Here is a 17,165-nt window from a genome sequence, read left to right on the forward strand (position 1 = left end):
AAAACAGCAGATCTACAAGCACACAACGCCTATCGGCTGTTTTCACTAGTTTAAATCATTTTTAAAATGATAAATGCAAAAAGAACGGTGTTGGACATACAAGGTTTTCACCCGACAACGACGATATCAAGGTTTAAAGAGATCCATAACACACCATGGTCTTTACCCAGATGCAGGAGATGCACAGCACGAAACTAATCCCGAACGCTGCGTGTCTCAGCTGACAGGTCCACATTCTCGGGCGCCCGATGAACAGCAGCGAGCACAGGAAACACAGCTTGAGCGACGGCAACAGCTGGAAGCTGAGCTCCGCGTTGTTGGCGCGCACAATGGGCGTGTCGCGATGGTGGACGAAGATGCCCAGGACAACCGTGCAGATACATGTTCCTAGCAATGCGATGGCTGTCAAGGTGATGCCCAGCGCCTCGTGGTAGGAGAGGAACTCCACGCGCTTAGGGACACAGCGGTCATGCTCGGGACTGGACCAGAAGTCCTCCGGACAACTGGTGCACTCGGTAGAGTCTAACAAAGACAGATAAAGGGACACAAAGGTTGTCCTGAAGATGACCTGAATTGTACATCCTAGTCCTAGTATATCATAGGACTACAGTTTATCATAACCTAGTCCTAGGCTAAATGTTGTGTCAGCAAACAACCCACTCAGCATCCTGCTAAACAGTGACTTAACTAATTACCAATCGGCAGACCAGGACTTCACAGTTACAGTGTTATGTGTTGGTATATCAATATCAAAATGACTGAAGCTGATTTTTAACTTTTCCCAAATTTAAGCAGTTTTTGTTTGTTTGTTTTTTGGCCACAGGCTATGGATATGTAGTGGCAGTTGCAGTTCCAAGTCTCAAGACTGCACATAGTTTGGATGCAAGCATCACCGGGAATGGACTAGTAAACAGCATATGGACTAGTAAACCGGATATGGACTAATAAACCGGATATGGACTAGAGTACGGGATATGGACTAATAAACCGGACATGGACCAGTAAACCAACCTGTCTCATTGCTGACCTCTCCATCAGAACAAGCGATGCAGTCAAAGCAGCAGGCAGGTTCTCCTTTCCTTCTGGCCAGATAGGTTCCAGGGGAACAGCTCTCACTGCACACCGACCGAGGAGGCTATGGAGGAAGGCAACAACGATTACATTTCCATCTGAAGCAGTGATTCCCAATATTCCCAACTACATGATAATATAACATAAAAAATAAAAATGTACTTAAAGGGGCACTCCACCACTTTTCAACCTATGTTCATATAATTGGTCCTCACTCACTTTTTTTTTTTTCTCAGAGGAGGGCTGTGGGCAGGTCAGAAACCCATAGTCTTGTGACATCATCGATTGCCAATCCAGCTTATAGAAACTGCAGGCTTTCTATTCCTGAAAAGTTGCAATTTTAAAGTGGAAGCCATTGTTCTCGCGATAATAAAAATCAAAATATTTTTTTCAAAAATATTGTTTTTTTTTTTTTTTGGAAAATGATGATGTCACAAGACGATGGATTCTGAACTTCCCACAGCTCTCCTAGGAGACTTGGACCGAGTAGATTTTTTTTTGGATATTTTATCATGAACATTAGTGAGGACCTATTATATGAAGACAGGTTGAAAAGTGGTGAACTACTCCTTTAAGCCTTACTGAAGTCTGAATACTTAAAGGGGAGCTCCGGTCGTTTTCAAGGGCTTTTGTAATCCCATAATATGATATTCGAACTTGGAAAACAAAAAATAATTTTATTTTGGATGTACATTTACATTTTTTTGGAAACGCGAAGCTATGACCTCACTTCCTACAGCACCTCCTACAGCACCCATAATCCTTTGCGCAAGCAGCGCTTGGAGAGAGACGAGAGCCAAAGCTAAGCTAACAGCGTAACCATGATAACATCCTCGCTGCGTTGCTGTTTTAGTTTGTTTGTGCTGTTGCTGTTGGTTGGAAGTCACGTAGTAAGAAGATGGGATGTTATGACCGCAGAGATGCTGAGCAGTTGTAGAAGTTTTGACACGTGTGCAACTGTGTCGGTGAAACAACATGGCATTGTTGTTTTACCGTGGTGTGATGATTGAATGAAGCCGAGCGACGGAGCGAGCCCCGGGTGCTGCTGCACAGAGATGTAATGGCAGGATTGATGGACACAATGCAAAGCTAAGAAAACAAAGACCACAATAAAGGAGAACGCGGTTCCATCTGTATTCCCCCAAATACGGTGAATGGACAACTGCTGAACTGTGCCTTGTAAAAAGAAGCAGAACATAGGTATGTACTGTATGTTTGGAATTAAAATGCCACTCTACGAAACATAATGTATAATGTACAAGCAAAGGTTGCAACTTGATTAATGTTTGTAACACTTATTGTGTTGTCATCTCTTGTCTTTAGAATCATCCATCTAATGGGTGGAGAGGCTTCATATCAAGGTGTATTCTTTCAAGAGGTAGGACTACCTTTAGGCTATAGTTATTGCTAGCGATGCTACTCTTTAGCCTGGTTCCAACATTAATGTAAATGTGCGGGGCACCCAAAAGTGGTGAGATAAAAGTCAACAGAGGGGACTGTATTATAATGTATATGAATCGACAAACAACCCCTCCCCCAGTGGCAGCACAGTAATTATGATGACACGTGAGCTATTATAAATGATGATGATGATGATGATAATACCCTCTGATTCCTAGTGTAGGCAACCAAACGTTGGGTACTTACAACTGTGAAGTGTGTGAATCACTAGAATATATTTTATTCAGACAAACTCATAAACAAACTGAATCCACATAACTCCACTAAAACACATAGCAGTACTGTAACACACTCCCCTTCCCTCATTTTTTTTACTGATTAGGTGCGTGGTCAAAATGTTATTGTTTTTCTAGATTGATATTCCTATGCATTTGTTACATTGTTGTTGATGTACTGACATTATCCTATTATCAATATTACCTGCTTATTGTAAATCGCTTTGGATTAAAATCTGCTAAATGCCTAAATTGTAATCATCCAGCACTTTTGCCAGTTACTTTTTATTCTTTTGTACTACACTGTAGTATAAAGTAGGGTTTAAACTTACAAACAAAAAACTGTTTAAATATGGAGATAAGAGGTTTGTGCCCGAGAGCAACCCCCCAACATTACTTGAAAGATGTAACATGGTAAAATGCAGTGTTACTGTTGTTAGCTTAGATCTGTTCTTTTTTTTTAGCAAACTGGTTTAGGATTCTCATTATTGCATGGTGTGATTACTAGAAATGGGGTAAAAGCTATGGCAACATTTTGAAATGTCATTGTAAAAAATCTGTTTACCCTGAAACTTTTTTCCTCCTCTTTGTCTATAATTGCATACAGTAAGGTGCTGACACATCACATAATCCACCGTCCAAGATGATGTCCATAGCAGTCCTGCGGGAAGACAGCGGTACAACTGTCTACATCGCCCTTTGAATGAAGAGATCAGGCATTGACACTAAGGCTTGCCCACCTGCCCCCGGCAGGTAAATAAAACGTCAGGGCAGGTGAAGTTGGCTTTCAGGTTGCCCGACAGGGCAAGTGCGCTCATTTGAGAGGGGACACAAATGTCTATAAACACAACACGAGATATCTGTCTAAACACCTGAACGTGGCCAGTGCGCTGTGTCTTCTGGTCTGTGGAATGTAAAATAAGAGCACTATTTACCTATAATGTGCTGTTTTTACTGTTGCTACATTAAAAAATATAAAATAACAAGTGTGAAACCATAGACATATTCAATCATAGCTAAAGTATTTGGTATTTGGATTCGGAGGTATTGAGGTATGACATTTTATCGCACAGCCCCAGAAAGTAAATAAATAAGTGTTAAATTGCGGTAATTAAAATCGTACCTATCATTTTATAATGGACGATTTACTTTTCGGGCAAGTGGGCATTACCTTCGGGCAAGTAGAACATGACCTGTACTTGCCCGATGGGCAAGTGCCTCTGAGACCTTTAGTGTCAACCCCTGGAGATGCCGTAGAAGAAGCAGCTTACTAGGAACTCCCAGGAATATTATTTACTCTCTCGATTCATACAGCAATGTGATCTAATTTTTCAATATTAGACTACTCTAAAGCCTCTTTCAACTCTAATGTTGCCTTGCCTGCTCTGTACACTAAGTCATGAGCTTGTTATTTTAATAAGTCAAATTGGGAAATCAAATAAAAGTGTGAGAATAATTTTCCAATTCCTAGGGAGAAAAATAATCATTTACAAGAATCGTGCAGCCCTTCTGCAGATATAAGTGTCTGCTAAATTTCTAAATTAGATCAGCTAACACAGGGAACATGTCAGAACCCTAAAACATCCGGGACAACCATGTCCTAGCTCTGGTCCAGAGTGTCAGCGATTCTCACTGACACTGACAAGCGGCTGACTCAAAGACTAGACCAGGATTTCTATACCCCTACGAGGGCTCAACTTAGGTCAATAAACTAAACTACTTTACTACTCACTTAACCAAAGGTAGTTTTGTGTTGTTGAAAGTCTATTCTCCACGGTGGGAAGCCTCTCAACCCCACCCACTCTGTAAAATACATTATTTTTGTGATGAAATAAAACGCATCCAACTCTGACCACCGCTTATTTCCAGGTTGTCTGCGGTGGCTTGACGTGGATGCATTTTATTTCATGACAAAAATAATGTATTTTACAGAGTGGGTGGGGTGCTGAGAGGTTTCCCACTGAGGAGAATAGACTTTCAACAACGCAAAACTACCTTTGGTTAGGTGAGTAGCAAAGTAGTTTAGTTTATTTTGACTGAAGTTGAGCCCTCAAACAAGAAATCCTTGTCTAGTCTTTGAGTCACCCGCCTGTCAGAGCATCAGTGAGAATCGCTGACGCTCTGGACCAGAACTACACGTCCCAGACTCTTCTCACTTCTGGCGCCCAAACTGTAGAACGAACTTGCACCTCAGTCTTCCTTTTTCAATTATATTTATTGTATCCTCACCTGTATTACGTGATGTGCATGTTGTTTACATTTATGTTCATACAGGTGCTGTTGAAGCCTTCCACAGTGCTCAAATGCATGCGATTCTGCGCTTCCTGTCCTACATCGCAGTCCTGTCTACATCGCCTTCAGAAGAGATGCGGAAGAAGTGGAACTTACAGTTCCAACCTGGCAGCACACACAATCTTGATGCATACATCGAAATGATCTTGTTTAAAAAAGATTAGACTACTAACACTACTCTAACCCCTCTTGCAAATTTAGTTTTGCCTCTGTTGAGAATTGATAGACTGTCATTTGATGGCCGGAGAGTATTGTGAGTTTGTTATTGAAATAAGTCAAATTGGGAAACAAGATGAGAATAGTGTGAGAATAATAGTTCCAATTCGTAGGACTAGGGAGCAAAATAATTATACTTTATCAAGAAGCGTGCCCTTCTGCAGACTAAGTTTCTGCTAAATTATATCATCTAACACAAGGAAGCTGTTCAAACCTTCCCTAATCCATCCAGGACAACGCTCCACAGGTCCTAGCTCTGGTCCATAGCGTTAGTGGAGTTCTCCCTAACGTTATGTTCCTCTACCTTCCGCTCCGGCTTGGCAAAACTGGAAAGCCGTCTCGTCTGGTCCGAAAATAACAAAAACTGTTTCGCCCCTCACCAAACCAAAGGTATCAGAGGGGAGTGAAAGTTTACTCTCCTTGGTAGACGCAGTCTGGGCCCCCACCACGCACACTTAATACATTTCAAGGGTGAAATGATGAATATTCCACCGGATGGAGACACTCTTTATGGTTCCAACGTCGTAGAGCTGAATAACACCCAACGAGACTAATGCTCTGTTAATGTGGTCCTCTAACCTGTGCGGAAGTACTGAGCTGGCAATGTGATGGCGAGGACAAATAGTAAAAAAATAGAAATTATGTCTCCATCTGTTGGAATATTTTTCATTTCGCCCTAGAAATATATTTTAAGCGTGTGGTGGGGGCTCAAATTGCGTTCACTAAGTAGAGTAAGCTTTCAACACCCCACTGATACCTTTGGTTTGGTGAGGTGCGAAACAGTTTTTGTTATTTTCTGACCAGACGAGACGGCTTTCCCGTTTTGCCAAGCCGGAGCGAAGTTAGGGAGAACTCCACTAACGCTATGGACCAGAGCTAGTCAGCTACACAGGTCCCAGACTCCACCTTAGCCCTTGCAGGCGTATGCAAAGGTTAAAATGTAATTTAGATAACATGGTATGGAACCTATGCCAGGTTCATTTGTAGACCTGGCATTGTGTGTATACTTTCAATGTAAAAATGTTTTTGATATATTATACTATTTAGACTGACCCTTACCTGTGCTATTTGAAGTGCATGTTGTGTACATTTATATGTTCATACACGTACCTTAATACATGCAGAAATCCTACTCATCCTACACTGGCATGAGAGAACGAGGCATGCTTGCAGTCATTGAACACATTTTGTCCATGTCTTTGTCAGTAGTATCTATGAAGCTACCTTCCTTCTGTAAAGATACATCCATTCCATTCTACCTGTCCTTTGTATGACAGCACAAACTCTTAGAACAATAACTGTTTCAATTTCAGGTGGACTCCACACACCAAAAAGGCATACTACAGGCGAACAAAGAATCACATTGTGAATAAAAATATAGGCTATTACATTGTCATGAGCTTTTTTGGTTTAATCCTTGCAAACTGTCATATTTTAGATTTCATTCAAGTATTTTTTTTATGCCTGCCTTTATCAACCATTATTTGCTGGACTAGAGCAGTGGTTCTTAACCTTTTCAAGCCGTGACCCCCAAAGCAACTGAACTGGGGACCCCCACCCTGATAAGCACTTAGACTGTAGGAGTTGAGGCATTACATCCGCTTGTTTCCGTTCCACAGATAAATATTGTGAAACTAGCCGATCTACAAGCTCCAACTCCCAGACTCAAAGGTTGAGAACCACTGGAATACAGTAATGCTCTGAAACAGAAGTACTTGCCACTGTGTTTGTTAAACTGCACAGGCTACAATCGACAATTTGATTGTACTGTGTTTACTGTGTTACAAATAGCAGGTTCACACAGCACTCAATACAGTAAAAACAGAAAAGAAGGAAAATCAAATGTATTGAATCTATTTTATTATATATTATGACAAGGGAAGGATCAGATATTTTCACATCTCTATGCATTTGTTATGTATAATACAATATAATGATGCCAGGGTAAGAAGACGTCGACTCTCCACTTGCGACGACTCTCCAGACACTCCAAACGATACTGCAGTGCCTGCAGTGAGAAGAAGAAAAGACTGTAACATGTTGCATTGTCTCTGTCACTCACAAAGGGTTCATCGCCATACCAGCTTAGCAATTAGTCACTTATCTCCCAGACTCCCTCCCCAGTCAGAGTTGTGCAGGATGTAATTTGCTGCAAATTAGGTGACTTCATTTAATTGACCATGTTTAAAATATATATTTGAAATAAAAATCCTGTCTCTCACACTTCTGCTAGTGTGCCCACCCTCCCCTGTGCCAATGTTGGCACTCGTGCCTAAGGTTACCTACCCCTGGTGTACATTTTTGTCATGCACATACAAATATTAAATATTACCAGAGACAGTATTATCTGCTAGCCCTAAATAGTAGCCTACTAGTGCTCTCTATTTTCTGAGAGCAGTGGTGTAAGCAGTACTTGTAAAATGTTGTACTTTGTACTGTATTTGTACTTTGAATATTTCCAGCTTTCTGTACTTGTACTTGACTCCAGATCGAATCCAAATATAGTACTTGTACTCCATTACAATTATTTGAAAATGTCAGTTACTTTGCACATAAATGATTATATTATAAAACCTAATTAATCAACTTTAGCCCTATTTTATACCCACTTACCCAGGCTATCTGAAAATAGATGATCTACAAGCTCACAATGCGTTGATGCGATGTGTTGTGAGTTTGTGGATCTGCCATTTTCAAACATTTTGTACTTTTAAAGTATATTTTGATGCCAGTACTTTTACTTCTTACAGAACGTTTCTATATTGCAGTATTGATAGCCTACTTTTACTCAAGTATCTTTGTCCTTTTTCCATCTCTGTCAGAGTGTACAAATGGAACCAAATGGACACGTAGGAGGTACTAGAAAATAAAAGGTTTGAGAACCACAGTACTAGTGGACTCCTAATGTGAAATACTAGTAAAATCAGTGCCATCATACATATTCTAAAGAAAACGTACAGGCTTTACATTCAGTAATTGGGATTAAAATAAGAATGTGTATGCCAGGACACATTGATGATGACACACACATACACAAACAAGTTATACATGAATGAAACATACCATTGTGTTTCGGTTGTCTCCTCCAGTTCAATTTAGGGATCCTAGCAGCAAGAAGTAGAAGTATTCTGCCCAACAAAGGTGGGCAGAATAACTTGGGTGCAGAGAATGGTCATACAACATGTGTCTCTATGATGTTAGCGTAGTGGAGTCCCAGCTGGCAGACGCACGTCTTTTCTCTCTGGTTCCCGTCGCTGTTTTTTTTTTTTTTTTTTTTTCCTTCTTCTAATCTAATGTATAGCCTACTCCAGTTCATATAAAAAGTAGTTCTAACGAAGATTCTGCCAGCAAGTCCCTATGTCAGTAGAAAACGTGTCTGAAACAACCATACTGTTTGTTGTTGTTGTGCTAATGCTAGCTAGTGTTGTGTTGAGGGGGGCTACGGCAACCGCACCGGGTCAAATCCCATTGTAGTTTCAGTAGCTTACGGACCATCGTCTAGCTACGTCATAGCTTGGGGAACCCAGGCTTTCCATTGGCCAAAATAGTCTATGACGTAGCTAGACGATGGACCCCTAGCGGCCACAGAACAGTAATGTAAGGAAATAGACGCATTTTAGCATGAACGTAGCCCAAGAGGGCGATAGCAAGAGGGTGCAAAAGACCTGTACTTCCCGTTTCTGCATGACGTAGGGGAGACACCTTTTTAGGAGGCAGAAGCAGGTTGGAGTCTATTCATTTACAATGGGAGAGCTAACGTGAACACAGAGCAAAATAATAGTTCAGAAGCTATAGTCACTGAACTAAATATTGGACCAGATCATCACAAGCCACATAATATTAACAAAATTGTCATACTAAAGTGGCTTTTTTCAGCGACACAACAACTGAGAAAATCAACTTTATTATTGCTCTTTAGCTGTCCCAGCCAATAGCACCCACACACTCTCGCGGGATCTATAGCACCAGTAAACAGGACGTGCGCGAGATTTGCCGTCAGAGCCGGCGCCCACTTAGGAGTCTATTTGTAGGATTTGTGTACCATGTCGCACTCTAGTGGATCCAATGAGGATGAGCTATCTTCATTAATTAAATATCTTTGACGTAGCTGACTAAAAGAACACAGACTTGGTTGAAAACCGGCGAACTACTCCTTTAAGTCCAGAACCACTGGATTATATACATTATTCTTTGCTCCCCAATTTAGTCGTTATGCCAATTATTTCCTCCCCACACACGTGTTGTCACTGCTGCTGTTACTGACTCACCTGCCAGTGAGGAGCCCCCACCGGGAGGACGTAGGGCCTTCGTCCTACTCCTCCCGCCCAACACTCCCTGCTGACAGGTGCCCACTCCCGGCTCGTAGCATTACATGCAGTGACAGTTATCACCCTCCTCCCGGCTTCCCTCCACAGAACACAGGCCAACTGTATTCGTCTAGACCAGGGGTGTCAAACTTTGTGGGGGCCACAATAGAAAATATTAAGCAGCGGGTGTGGCGGGTGTGAATGTCAGCCCCTGTGGGGGGTATTTATATGCAAATATTGTGGCCAATGGCATTGTAATACTAAACAATAGAATCCAATGGTGGTGTTTAGGTGGTAGGGGGAGCTAAAATAAAATGATTTAAACCTTTTTTTGGATAAAATACAAACGTTGTAATATTACAACCGTGGGCCTTAGAGGGTTAAAACACCCAAGGGCCGGCTAAATTTCCTGAAATGTACTCCAAAATTTATTTTTGGTCGGTCCATAACAAAGTCACATTACTCACATACATATGCATCGCATTTAAACGTTTTCTTTTGTTACTATCATCATCAATTTTTAATATCAATGGTCTATTGTAAGTTGTTTGCTCAGAACAAAACACAAATAATAACCAGACAACAAAAATTAGCCATTCTTTGACCCCTTCAGAATGAGACAACAGGGAAGAATCCTAACAAATTATACGCTGGAAATATATTCTTGTTTGGTGGTCTAGCCTGGCCGTCCATGATACAATTTAAGAATGAAGTTTAGAATTTGTCCGGGTTGCCCCCCGGGCCGCATTTTGGACACCCCTGGTCTAGACGCTCGACAGAGCAGGATGCACCACAGAGGATTTGAACCAACAACCTCGATGGTAGTACCACTGGACTATTGTACATTACATTCTCAATAGAAAGTCAAACGGACCTTTGTGGATTCCAAGCTCCAGAAGATGTTGTCTTCATCCAGGATGAGCTCCTCGTCTCCGGAGGCCGACTTTTTGACCACGCCCACATTCCGAACCTTCACGCTGCCGTCGGGGAGCCACGCCCAGTTCATGACATCATAGATTGGTAACGGATCACCGCTCTCATCAAATGATACAAGATCACCAAATGACGTGCTGAAGTTGACCTTTTCCAGGTAATGCACGAGCTAGACGATGGTGATGAGCCCAAATTACATAATAATACAAAATCACACAGGGAAATACAAAAGATACAAAGCTAAACAAAGTAGGGCATTCACCAAATATTCGAATACCAAAGTCACTATTCGACGTTGTTCACCGAAGTCGAATAATCGCTTATTTTAATTTTTTTATTGTTTTCTCTTAAAAAAATATATATGCCCCTGGTGGATGAATTTGTTAATGCTCTATACCAGGGGTTCTCAAATCTTTTTTAGGCTGTGACCCCCAAAATAAACATATTTGAACTGGGGGTCCCCACCCTGACAAGCACTTGGAATTGTAGGTATTACATTTAATGTGACTCGGTTCCACAGATAAATATTGTGAAAATAGCAGATCTACATGCTCACAACGCCTCGCAACGCGATCTGCTATTTTCACAAAGTTTGCCTCTTGCTTACTTAATATTTGACAGTTTGGCCAGTCCTGTCGAATATTCGACTATTCGAATACTTTGAGGTTGAATAATTCGAATACTAAAAATCACTATTCGTAAAACAAAGCAATATGATTACTGTCAGAATATAGAGCTTTATAACTAGACATCAAGCTAAAAATCTATTGTTTTTCACCAATGTTATATTAACATTTTGTTAATATTCTAAATGAAATATACCAAATTACTAGAGCTGGGATGCGATTAAAATTTTTAATCTAATTAATTACAGGCTCTGTGATTAATTAATCGCAATTAATCGCATTTTAATCGCACATCGATATTTGACCTGAGAAGCTTTTTCTTTTCAAGTAAAACATATTTTGTTGTAGAGTGCATCAATGAGTGAGTTTTTTAAATCTAAATTTCGCATCCACTGGGCCAAGCAAAGCGCTTTGATCGGCTACTTCTTCCTTTGCGTTTGTTGTCTCCTCTTGGTTGGTGCATCGCTATGATCGGTATGCCCGAAACTGAAGGTTCCTTGGTGCAAAAACTAAGTGCGATTAAAATGCGTTAGTTTTTTTTTATCGCGTTAATTTTCTGTAATTAATTAATCGCAATTAATCAGTTAAAGTCCCAGCCTTACAAATTACACTTTAAAATATAAAAGATACAAACTAAACAAAGCTATATGATTACTGTCAGAATGCAACTAAACATTTTTTATTGCTTTTCAGTTTTCACCAATGTTATGTTAACATTTACGTTGATATTCTAAATTCAAATCCATCTAGAATTCATAAATGTCACACCTGCCATGGCTGTACTGTCTGCAGGCTGGCACAGCTGTGCCCACTGAAAGGCCCTCTTCCTGGCACACACTGCAGCATGCCGTGGAGGGCGTGGGCCAGAGCGTACACAGCCATGTAGGCAGTATACTCTCCCCTGAGGTCTGACACGTCCAGCAGGCTGGTTTCTGCCGTGCCCAGGTCCTCTTGTCCAGTGCACACCCTTCCACCAGCGTCCAGCCACTCTGACGGAAGGGGCGCAAATTTACACCGAAATGTGTGCTCCCAAAACTGCCTCACCTGAGGAATCACGGTGAAGACTTACAATTTACCAGTTCAGGCATTTGGGAGACGCTTTTAATCCAAAAGCGACTCACGGCCGGACTACACCAAGCCGTTTCGCGCGCGTCAGTGCGTATGCGGGTCGTGCGTGCGTATGCGCGTTTTGGATAGATCCAATGTATATCAATTCAGCCGGCTACACCAGGCGTACGGATAGCGCGAACCACGGATACGCATTCCCTAAAAATAGGATCGGTTCTATTTTTTAAGCACGCGTATTCGTTTTGTACACAGGCTATCTGGTCTTCCTCACATATACTCCCTCCTTGTTGTAGCCTGGAGCGTTTACGCATACGCAAGCGTCTTCACGGACAGTATGCGCGTATGTGTGCATTTTTTGGTGTAGTCCGGCCGTAAGCGAATAAGCAAGATAATGTCAGTACATCAACAACAATATAAAAATGCATAGGAATATCAATCTAGAAAAACAATAACATACATAGGTATGTACCATGCACCTAATCAGTAAAAAAGTTTTCTAAAACCTAAAAATGTGTGGTCATCGAGGGAACAGTTACAGTAGTGCTATGGGTTTAGGTGGAGTCTGAAGAGGTGAGTCTTCAGTCCACGGCGGAAGCTAGGGAGTGAGTCTGCTGTTCTAAGTGCGACAGGGAGTTTATTCCACAGTTTGGGGGCCAGGAGGGCAAATTGTCTAGGACAAGTGGATTTTTGTCCTGGGTTTTTTTAAAGGTGCCCCACTATGCTTTTCAAAATGTATATTCTATATAAATATTGGTCCATAGTAGGGTTTTACAGTATACTGGTTATTATCCTAAACAACCACTCGGATTTTTTAATTTCACATTCTGTCTGTCTCTAATTCCAAGTAATTTCAGACGCAATACCAAAATGTCATATGAAGATCAACCAATACTCGAGCTAGCACCTCTCCCATTGATTCCCTATTGATTCCCACTCCCATTGATTCCCTATTGATTCCCACTCCCATTGATTCCCTATTGATTCCCTATCCCATTGATTCCCTATTGATTCCCACTCGCATTGATTCCCTATTGATTCCCACTCCCATTGATTCCCTATTGATTCCCTATCCCATTGATTCCCTATTGATTCCCACTCCCATTGATTCCCTAATGATTCCCACTCCCTTTGATTCCCTATCCCATTGATTCCCTATTGATTCCCATTCCCATTGATTCCATCAATTTCCAATGGCAGCGTAAAGGTTTATCTAGTGAAAAGAGTTTCCCAGAACTATAGTGTGTTGGCAACACACTAGAAAGATGCAATTGGAAATTGCAAGTGTGGTTGCTGACGTGACTATATTCTGCAGCAAGGTTAACTGTCATGTGAAGCTCGACCAATACTCGAGCTGGCACCCCTCCCATTGATTCCCCATTCAAGGTAAACCCATTCACAAAGAAAGTTTATCTAGAAGAATAAACAATGTTTCCCCAGGACCATACATGGGCAACTGGCGGCCCGGGTGCCACATGCGGCCCGCAGGTTAATACCGGAATACTGATATATTATTGGTTCAGCTGTTACAATTCCAAACATGACCTGCTTTAATTCCGTCAGTCTATTAGTAGCTTAATGACTAGTAATATTCAAATATATATATTATTTATGTCCAATGTAGGTATTTGTATTTAGGTTCATAGAGTCAACATGAATATAGAACTAAATGTGTTTGAAATTAAATCAAAATGTTACATTTCGAGATTCCAATAAAAAAATAACAAAACATAATTCAGGATTCCAATTCAAAAGAAGCAAAAATAGCCGATTGGGATTCCAATAAAAAAATAACAAAACATAATTCAGGATTCCAATTCAAAAGAAGCAAAAATAGCCAATCTACAAGCTCAAAACGCATTGCGATGCATTTTGCAATAATATGCAATGTGGCCCTCTGGAGTGAAGGTGGAAATATTGTGGCCCTCGCCATCATCAAAGTTGCCCACCCCTGCCCAGGACTACAGTGTGTTGTCCTGTCGGGCAACCACACTAACTAGAAAGATGCAATTGTAAATTGCAAGTGAGGTTGCCATGACTATATTCTGCAGCAAGCTAACTGTCATGTGAAGCTTGACCAATCCTCGAGCTAGCACCGAGAATGCTGCTTCCTGATTGGCTAAATGTTATCCAGAGCATTAGTAAGCTGGGCTAGAACTATAATGTGTTGCTAACAGCAACCACACTAATAAGGAAAATCATAGTTTCAGCCCTAATATGGTCAACTCATAGTGATGTTATGATGACAAGACACACTCTTCAAGAAACTATAAAAGAGTGAGTCTCTCTTAATATCTTCAGTAATGTTATTAATGATTATTGTGGAAGACTCTCACTTGTCTAGATATATCCATACCTCAATCCTGCAGCTGCTTGAAATTAAGCCACTCAATTGATGAGACTTGCAGTCCAGTCGCCCTTCCCACTCGCAATGCGGTGGGGAGGACCACGCCACCGTATGCTCTGCGCTTCACTCGCCAGTCTCCTCTCGCTCCTGTTGATCTTCGGCCTTGTGGCCCCCATCGAACGTCCCGGGGACCGCCCCGTGGACCACGGTTCGGAGTCGCCCCACTGGACGATACAAAAATGGCTGGCAGAAGCTAATGCCAGCCAAGTTGGAGAGGAGAGCGGCTCCAGTGGCACGCTATCCCCTGGGCCATTCCCTTACATCATTGACGAGTCAAACAAATGCCCGGCGGGGAAAGCGACGCCGTTCTTGGTGTTGCTGGTAACCGTCGAAGCTCATCAGCTGGACCGGCGGGACGCCATTCGACGGACGTGGGCAAACGAGAACCAGGAGGGAGTCCTCAGGTTGTTCCTGCTGGGGGTGAGGCCGGGCGAGCGAGGACGCCTGGAGCAGAAGGCCCTGGAGTCGGAGAGTCTGGAGCACCGAGACATCATTCAGCAGGACTTTTTCTACAGCTACAACAACCTCACCCTGAAGACCCTGATGGGCCTAAACTGGGTGGCCATGCGTTGCCCGCGGGCCAGCTTTGTTATGAAGGTCGACAGTGACGTGTTCGTCAACACCAAGTACCTCGTCCACAAGCTGCTCAGACTGAAGCCCGGGGAGAAGAACTACATCACAGGCAGCATCAAAAGTGGCACCGGGCCGATCCGAAACAAAAGAGACAAGTGGTACATATCCGAAGAGGAGTACCCGAGCCACACGTACCCCGACTACCCCGGAGGGAGCGATTACGTGTTATCCGGAGACATGGCGGCGAAGATCTATGGCACCTCTCTGAGCACTCCGCTCCTCCGCTTCGAGGACGCATACGTGGGTATGTGCCTGGCCAAGCTGGGGATCCAGCTCACGCCACCCCTGCCAAACGAGTTCAACCACGTGTTCACAGTTCCCTGGTCACAACACAGCTACAGCCACCTGGTCACCAACCACAGGGTTTCTCCCGGCGACATGCTGGAGTTCTGGAGCCGTCTGCAGCACTAAGGTAGACCTGGGAGGAAGACAACCCTGAGACCGGATGTGGTGCTGTGGTCTGAAGAGGCTGAGATCATCCTCATAGAACATACTGTCCCATTAACGGTTTTGCTGCCATGACGAACGCTTGTCTTATTTTTTTTTCACGCCGCAGAGCGTTCGTATTTTCGCCAGCAGATCCTGGCTGAGCGGGTGTCTCCTGTTCTCACAGCAGCAGCTGAAATCTTGAGCACATGTAAACAATAATAGTGTCTGGATCACTTTTCTGCTTTTCTGTTCATTTTTCATCCCTGGATCTAGTATCTCTATTAGGGATGCGGTATCGGTACTCACCCCGATACCGGCCTATTTTGCGGTATCGGTACTCGTCCGATACTGCTCACAAAGCGCCCGAGTACCCTGTGTGTTCCGCCACTTCGCCTTTCTCTCTCTCTCTTAACACATCGGATGCCCACGTGATCTCTGACGTCTAATTTGCTGGTGCCCATGGCAACGCGTCAAACGCGTCATTTTACCTACCGGCGAGAGTACTGGCGAGAAAAGTAATCCGAGTATGTCCTGTTTATTTCGCGAAAATATTTTCTTTCAGTCAGGACCGTTTTTTATCATTTCTAAGCCACAGTGTTTGTGTTACGGCAGGTAGAAGAGGCTGCCGTTTTGAAATGAAAGTGATTTAAAAGCTAGATTAGGAGAAAACAGCGTTTTTGTGCAGCCGCTAGACAGGAAGTCAACGAGACACACAGCACGTCCGGGTGACGTAATTGCGCGCTGCATGTTGGGAAATGGAGTTTGTTTCATCACCGCGGTAGCCAAGTGCAGTAGCTACAGTACAGTATAGTTTACTGTACAACGCGTCAAACGCGTCGTGGGCCTCCAGCGACATCAAAGAAATGTACTTGTAGACACCACGTGGGCACCCGATGTGATAAAGTATCAAAAGTAAAAATACAAAATGTTTGAGCATAGCAGATCTAGAAGATCATGTACAGTACAGGAATTTCCATGGGCTAAACCTGAAAAAAAAAGTGAAATGTGTGGGAGTTGTGCCATGTTCTGGGAAAGCAATGCAATTTAATGTGTTATATACAGCCAGAAAGTGAGGAACATCTGATACATTTTCTTTTTAAACGTAATTTAAAGACATTTTGTATAATTAATTGTACTCGGTATCGGCGAGTACTCAAAATGAAGTACTCGTACTTGTACTCGGTCAGCAAAAAAGTGGTATCGGGACATCCCTAGTCTCTATTTCTGTGCTCTACAACTGGTGCAAACGAGCGACGGGCGACTTTTTTTTGGGAGGGAATCTGCATAGCGTCTGCGTGAATCGCTCCAGCGTGCGTCACACATACACCAATAAAGCTCTGTTGAATTCATAAGTCCCGGAAAAGAGGCGCTGTGATTGGCCAGTAGCATTGGCGGAACAAGTCAGAACCAGGCCTGTATGCAAGCCACAATGATCGCCATCTGTCCACATATGAGAAATTCTAAGTGGGTAGAGGAGCCGCTGTTTATGATGTGACAGGACTCAGGAGTT

General features: G+C 42.7%; 1 protein-coding gene across 1 annotated transcript; it reads left to right on the plus strand.

Moving 5' to 3' along the window:
- Positions 1 to 14,617: 14,617 nt before the first annotated feature.
- On the plus strand, positions 14,618 to 15,637 carry LOC308298095 (beta-1,3-galactosyltransferase 2-like; the record flags this gene model as incomplete). Its single annotated transcript, XM_080741652.1, has 1 exon — positions 14,618 to 15,637. The coding sequence occupies one exon, from the start codon at positions 14,618 to 14,620 to the stop codon at positions 15,635 to 15,637; it is 1,020 nt and encodes a 339-aa protein (XP_080597778.1).
- Between the last annotated feature and the right edge of the window lie 1,528 nt (positions 15,638 to 17,165).

Source organism: Nannobrachium achirus (assembly GCF_963921795.1).
Source record: "Nannobrachium achirus genome assembly, chromosome: 14".
NCBI classification, from domain to species: Eukaryota; Metazoa; Chordata; class Actinopteri; order Myctophiformes; family Myctophidae; genus Nannobrachium; species Nannobrachium achirus.